The sequence below is a fragment of the Petaurus breviceps genome, unplaced genomic scaffold (genome assembly GCF_028583685.1).
Source record: "Petaurus breviceps papuanus isolate PSGF00001 unplaced genomic scaffold, PetGlider_PUasm1.0 90895, whole genome shotgun sequence".
NCBI lineage: Eukaryota > Metazoa > Chordata > Mammalia > Diprotodontia > Petauridae > Petaurus > Petaurus breviceps.
The window spans coordinates 22776477-22783775 of NW_027187372.1; the positions used below are offsets into that span (position 1 = coordinate 22776477).

Genomic DNA, 7299 nt, shown 5'->3' on the forward strand with positions numbered 1-7299 from the left:
ATCTATCTATCTATCTATCTATCTATCTATCTATCTATCTATCTATCAATCTCTATCTATAGATATATAGATATATACACATAAGCTGGAAGCAGGGTGGAGATGATTGAGAAATGTCATGGAATCCTGGTTTTGAGTAAGATCAAGCAAATGCTCACTAAACAGAACCTAGTGTGGAGTGGGGTGAATTATGGTCAAAGTAGAGACAGTATGGTGTGAAGATGGTCAGGAAGATCAAGGTGGAAATGTCCTCTACGAGTTAAAATGCAGGATTAGAACAATGGTAAGAAGTAAAAATCAAGAAGTACACCTTAGGATCATCACCATAGAGATGACATTTCAAACCAAGAGAGTGAATGAACACTACTGCTGTGAGCTTTGCTAGAGACAATCATGAAATTGAGTCAACATTGACACTTCGATATTTCCATGGATCTGAAATCTCATTTATGTCAGTATTCTTTCCAGTGGTACAGACCACAGCCCTTTCCCTGTACAAATCTTGTTCATGTCCTGTCCTATAGCATTTTTATGCTCTCTGGGTATTAGAGTATCAGTGAGGCACAAAGATTGTTTTTTTACTCTGGTTTACCCACCAGAAATCAGTCATATGTCCTCATATGTGCTCTTCTGGCTGCTCAGTAATTCTACCCATACTGACTCCTCAACTTACTTCTTAAAATCCCAACCTCCCCCTCCACTTACGGCAACCGGTATATCCTAGTTTACTGCAAAGATCGAGGCCATATCCTCAGATCTATTGACTTCTTCCATTCCTGAAAACTTCACAGTATTATCAGTCTCTATTTCCTCCTCCCCTTAAGTCATAAGAGATATCCCCATTTATTAAGTTTAACCTTTGACACAAGCTTTTCTTTCCATTGCCTTACAGTTTCTTTAGGACCTACCTCAAACTTTCATTTTTCCTCCCTTTCATTTAGCCTTAACTGTCCTCACTTCTTCCTTTCTGTCTGCCTGCAAACAAGGTTAGGTCTCCCTTATCCTGAAAAAATTTTCCTTAATTCTTCTACTCCATTCAGCTATTGTCCCATTACTTCTCTACTCTTCACTGGTAACTTTCTTGGAAAAGCTACATATACTTGAGGAATATATGTGTGTGTGTGTGCATATGTATATATGTATTCACATATATACATATGTACACACACAGACTTCCTCACTGCTCAGGCCCCTTACAATTGAGTTTCTGTCCCCCAATATGTTACTAAAACTAGGACATTCTCTTAGTCCATAGGGCCTTCTCATCCTGGAACATTCCTCTGTCATAGCAGTCCCCTTCTCCCACTAGTGAATTCCTCCTGGGACCTCTGTTTTGGGGAGGGACCCAGCCCAGCCCAGCCAACCTTCATTGTCCTTTGCTCTGTTTCTGACCTTCTGAACTTCAGTTCCACATCCATGACCTATATCTCCCCAACTCCCTTTTCAGCTCTTTTTTGTATGTTCCCCCATTAGAATGTAAGCTCTTTGAGGGAAGGGAAGAGAAGACTTTACTTTTGCTTTTATGTAAGCTCAGTGATTAGCACAGAGCTTGGCATGTAGTAAGCTCTTAATAAATACTTGCTGCCTTGCCTCTTCTCTGAGGTGACCAGTGACCTCCAATTTGATAAATCCATTGACTTTTTTTGACTCTCCATTCTCCTTGACCTCTGTAACTTCTTAAATTGTTGAATAATCTCTGTTACTAGGTAGTCTCCTACCTTGCATTCAAAAACACTACAATTTCATATTTATCCTACTCTGTCACTTTTACTGGCTTCTATTGCTGACCCCTGTATTCCACAAGAGTATGTTCTAGGCCCTCTTTTCTTCTCTTTTGATGCTTTACTCATTTATTCCCCCAGCAAGGATCATTGCTTTCACAATCATTACTGAGAAATCATGTAAGAGAACCTCAAAGCTGAAAATAATTTGCTGGGGCATATACACATGGAAGGCCCTGCATGTAGCTAGGTAGAAGGTAGATGAACTTATCCTGGGCTTTGCTTTGTTATGGAAGTTATTGTTCTCGTGCTTTTCTCCTTCAGTTAATTTGCATGGGAGAGACAGAGTTGCAGAACTGAGATACTTTAGGACAATAAATGCTAGAGACCTTGGCAATTTGTTGTCATAAATGGATGATGAGTGTAGTTTTTATATGAGAAATTTGACAGAGAGCCATGTAGACTCCCTAATAATAAGCTAGAGAGAGTGAAAATATTTCTGAAAGGGTTCTCAGTTACCAGAAAATGTGGCTCAAAAACTGAAATTAAGTCTTCTAGTTTGCTAGAAACAGTTTTCTCCTGTGTTCCAAAGATCTTGTTACCTGGAGCAAGGAATCGTCTAGAGAAGAAAGCCTATCTTGGCATAGGATGTGGAAAAAACAACTTTCAAGATTGGAAAAATAACTAGGAAGGGCTTTTCTTTCAGAATTTTTTTCTGTATCCCAATGGTGAGGTATGTTAAGTGCTTCTGCTTTCTAAAACTATAGAAAGCAAAGTATCAGAGCTTGAAAATTTTAAAGTACGGCATACCCTATTCATCCTCCTTTCCCAGCTAAGGACTCCAGTTGAAATTTAGAAGCTAGAAGCAGAGAAGCACTCCAGAACCATGTGGCTGGTGGAACAACAGCCACTGGAGATGTTCAGAGACTGTCTCATAACATGAATGGGGAGATGGTCATGTTGGAGCAGCATGATAACATCTCCAGAAGACATCAGCAACTCTATCTACTACACTGAAAATAGAGCTGCTTCCTCCTTATGTGCTCCTGGGTCATATATGTTTCTATAAGTATGCACCTCTATATCTGCACCCTTGGCCACCATATTCCCTACATATGTGCTTCTCCATTTATGGTCCCTATGTATTTTCACTCTTCTTACTAATGATATATGCATTTGTGGAAGACTGTGCCTAAGTTTATGGGGAAAAATGTCTTAGTGATATTATTGCTACTATGCTGCCTCATTAAAAATGCCTTGGATTTGAGCTAATACTAGCTAATTCTGACCAACTAGTAAAAGTAATCACATTGGCGAGTGCTTTTCAACCTGGGATACCCTTGTTGAGAGGACCCATTTTCCAACTCTCTCAAGTGCTACATTTATCTCTAGACTTGATCTATCTTCTTAACTCCAGACCTACAATATTAGCTACCTACACAGGATATTTCCATCTTGATGCCCCACTGGTATGTCAAACTCAGAATGTCTAATATGGAGCTTACTACCTTTCTCCCTAAACCTTCTTCTCTTTCTGACTTTACAATTTCTGTTTGTAGCACAACCATTGACCCCATCCTCTTATGTTTATAACCTTGATATTAGCTTTGACTCTTGTGTCTCAAAGGTAATCAATGGCCAAGTATCCCTGTTGTATCTCATGTAACTATCCCCTTCTCTTAAACTCCTTGCTCAAAAACCTCATGTAGACACTCATTAACACCCAACTAAGATACTGTGCTAACCTCCTGAAAGATCTTCCTGTAACTACTCTCTCTTTCAATTCATCATTCATTCTATTTTCAGAATAATCTTTCTTATGCAAATATCTGGTTATCCCTTTTATTCAAAAACAAAAATTGTCAGTAAAAGTCAAACTTCTCAGCCATTCAAGATCCTCCACAATCTGCCACTCATATACCTTTGCAGCCTTATATTAATCTCCCAAATGCACTCTATACTCAGGTAAACTGGAATGCTTTGTGTCCCCAGACACACACACTGTAATCTCCTGCCTCCTTACCTTTGCTCCTGCTTTAGCCTGTTTCTAAAATGTTTTCTCTTCACCTCTGTTGAGTTCCATTATAATTCAAATGTTGCCTCCTGCATGAAGCTTTCCTTGGTTCCCTTATGCTGCCCACAGTACTTGTATAACATGATGTAATATAGCTATAATTAGTATAATTCCTATTATACTCCTTCTATAAGTTTAAGGGACTAAATCTTACCTAGGCTTTGTATGTCCCCCAACACCAAGCACAGTATTCTGTACATAGGGATTGGGATAAAAATAGGGACTGGGCCTGTGTTTTCATTGATATTAGAAACTTCTACATGAGAAAATAATGAAGGCAGGTCAGCACCTTCCCTGAAGCTCTAGAGTGCTGAGAAGCTAAGGGATTGCCCAGAGTTACACATCTAGTATATATCGAAGGTGAGGTGAACTCAGGTGTTCCTGGAGAACTGAAGCCAGCTGTTTATTCACTGTGGTCATAGGTATATAACAAATGTTTGAATGAATGATGAGGTCAAGAACTCATACAAAGGTATTAGCCTTAATGAATAGTAAGGTTATCTCTTATGTGACCAGAGGGAGGAAGGAGAGAGCTCATGGTGCTGTGGAGATGTTGCTTTGAGGAATGTTTTTGAAGAATGTATCACAGATGACCTCAATGCTCTCAGTGAAGTGACCTCCATCCCTGGTCACCTGCTTTGCCCAGGAGGGTGGGGGAATGGTTAGGAGGGAAGACAAGAAATAGCTTTCTAAGATTTAAAAGCTAGAAGGAACCTTACAAATTATCTAGTTCACCCCATGTCCTCATTTATAGATGAAGAAATTGAGGTCCAGATAAAGGAAGCAACTTGACCAAAGCCACATAATAAGACAGAGATAGGATTCCATCCCTGACTCCAGATCTCATGCTCGCTACACTATGTCCCAATGCCAACTAAAGAAAAGCCGAATAATTGCTATTGGGAATGAAATAGTAAGACCAGAGGGTTAGAGCTTAAGAATTATTGAGAAATAAAGAGAGTCCAGCTGAGGTTCTCTAACATAAATGTGTACTGCATAGCATAAGCATAATTCTGTGACTATTTTTTATAATGTTCAACATCTCTGGAATACTTGCAGAAAACTATATCCATAGAAACAAGGATTTAAGGGATTCTAGGCCAACATGGCAGACCAAGAAATCAAGACTAAGTCTGAAGATGAATGAACTCAAAGTTGGATTGATGAAGTGGGAGACTGGTGATCATCAAAGAGACTGGGAATCACAGGAAAGGAAAATAAAAATTCTAGCATAGGAAATAGTTTAAAGAATTTATTTCAGGTTCTGGATTTGGTACTTGGTTTAATTCAGAGATGATAGTGGCTGAGATATGGCCATTCTGATTTGTTGACAGTGTAGTAGAGAAGACTATCAGTGAAGTTGAGAGACAGAGCTATGTAGGCACATTGTCACAGGGGATGAATAGAAATTTTTTGTTGTTGAGTAGTTTCAGTCACATCCAACTCTTTGAGACCCCCATTTGGGATTTACTTGGCAAAGATATGGGATTGGTTTTGCCATTTCCTTCTTGTAATGTTAGTGGAAGTTGAAGATCTTCTCCCATTAATAGGTCTCACGTGGAGCCCAACAAGAGAAGCTTGATGAGGGGAGGTTTGTTTTTCAGGAAGGCACATACCTTTTGTCGCTTTGTAATTAGGCAGTGGGTCTTGAGGATTGTGATGCCCTCTGACCCTGAAGATGTGTATATATACTCTGAGGTTAGCATTTTGCTTTGGGGTTCACTCATTGGGAGAGTGTTCCTGTGATTTGGCCAGATGAGACTCTGGGTAGCTGTAATAGTAATGGAATTATAAGATCCCCCTGTATTGGCTTGGTTTTCAGGTTGAGTGTTGAAACCCAGAGCTTGTGAATCCCACTTGTGGGATAGACTTGTTGACATTAAAAGAGAGGGCTGAACTGGGAGGAGCTGGTGCCATGGATTTACAGAGAGGCCCAAGCAGAGAGAGGCCAGAAGAACTTTTGGGAGCAGCATCATGGAAGCAGAGAGAGAGAGAGAGGGAGAGAGGGAGAGGGAGAGAGAGAGAGAGAGAGAGAGAGAGAGAGAGAGAGAAATGCTGAGGGCCAGTTGGAGCTGCCCAGGACTTTTGAGAGCTGCCACCTGGAGCTGCCAAGGACTGAGGAGACATGGCTGTGATGTCGGTATTTTGTCTGTCTGTTATGATGTTTTTTTTTGTTTTTGTTTTTGTTTTTTTGCCAGATTCGTCTGCTGGTAAAGGACAGTGCTGTTGTTGCAGAGGTTCTGGAACCTTGCTGTTGGTTAAGAAGCCCTGAAGGATTTTCTTGTTGTATGTTTACAGAAATCCTGGAAGAGGATCTTGTTGATGTTTTCAGAAGGGTCCTGAGACTGTTCTGCAGGCAGAGAGTGAATTGATGGGGACTCTCGCAATGTATATTGTGGCTTTGTTAAGCTTTGTCTCTCCAGGAACAGAGATTGCTGAGAACTTGCCTCGGGTCAAGATGAAGAAAAGGCCTCTCTTTGGGTATAAAATGCTGTGATGATATTGTAACCTTGTTATGGCTTAGGAGTAGATGGCCTTTGTGCTCTCTACTTCCCCATCTTTTGATGATATTTGTAATTCAGTTGTAATCCAGGGGTGGGAATCTTGACTTTTTTTGTGCTCTGTGATTGACCAAATGAATATACTTTGTTTATGATTGGAAACTAATCTTTATCTCCATTTGAGAAGAGAGACTTTGTGATTGACTAAATGTACTGCCCAGGTGTGGAGTAGTACTTGGAAATTATTTAATTATATTTGGTCAATGCTGTATTTTGATTTTCTCTGTTCTGTGAATGTTTTGCCTTAATTTGTCACTGAATAAAATGGAGAGTTACTATGCTGGTATTCTGAACCTTGGAAGCTGCCTTTGCTTGGCATTACAGCAGCTGTTAAGGAGTTCTCCAGTTATGAAAATCCAGATGTTGGTGCTTCTTTCTCTGGTATTGGTCTTACACAGCAATGCTACAAGCAGCATTGCTGTTATACTTCTCCAGCTCATTTTACAGATGAGGAAACTGAGGCAGAGTTAAGTGACTTGCCCAGGGTCACAAGCTTAGTGTGTGAGTCTGGATTTGAACTTAGGTCTTTGTGATTCTAGGCCCTGTGCTCTATCCATTGTACCACTTAGCTGCCCTAGATAGAAATGGGGACAGCAATATTAATTTGAAGATGTGACTATAAGAGGGTTCAAGCAGGATGGTCTGAATCTTATTTGTGGAGTAAGAAATGAGATCATCTTTTGCAGGGATACTGGTGGGATGAGAAGACATAAGTTTCTGTGAATACAGTCAAATTTGAAAATGTTAATAAAAATGAAGGCTTAAACATAATCTTTGCATTCATTTTCCTGATGCTTCAAATTATAAGTATATTTTATTAATTTAATAAAAAGTATTTTGAAGTTCTTGTGTATATGCTTGATAGAAAGAAAGGACTGTTTGAGTTACCTGTGCACAAAAGCCTTTTGATCGACACATTTTTCATGTATTAAACATATTTCAT

At 39.7% G+C, this 7299-nt stretch overlaps 1 protein-coding gene across 3 annotated transcripts in view; it reads left to right on the top strand.

Moving 5' to 3' along the window:
• NEK7 (NIMA related kinase 7) overlaps positions 1-7093 on the top strand; it is a 233458-nt gene extending 226365 nt beyond the window's left edge. Inside the window, exon 9 of one of the 3 annotated variants that reach the window (XM_069074499.1) lies at positions 5994-7093. In XM_069074499.1, coding sequence (XP_068930600.1) covers positions 5994-6167 — 174 coding nt within the window. In that variant the 3' untranslated portion in view covers positions 6168-7093. The remainder of the gene's footprint in view (positions 1-5993) is intronic. The other 2 variants (XM_069074497.1, XM_069074496.1) reach the window with 2 other exon arrangements.
• Positions 7094-7299: the final 206 nt, after the last annotated feature.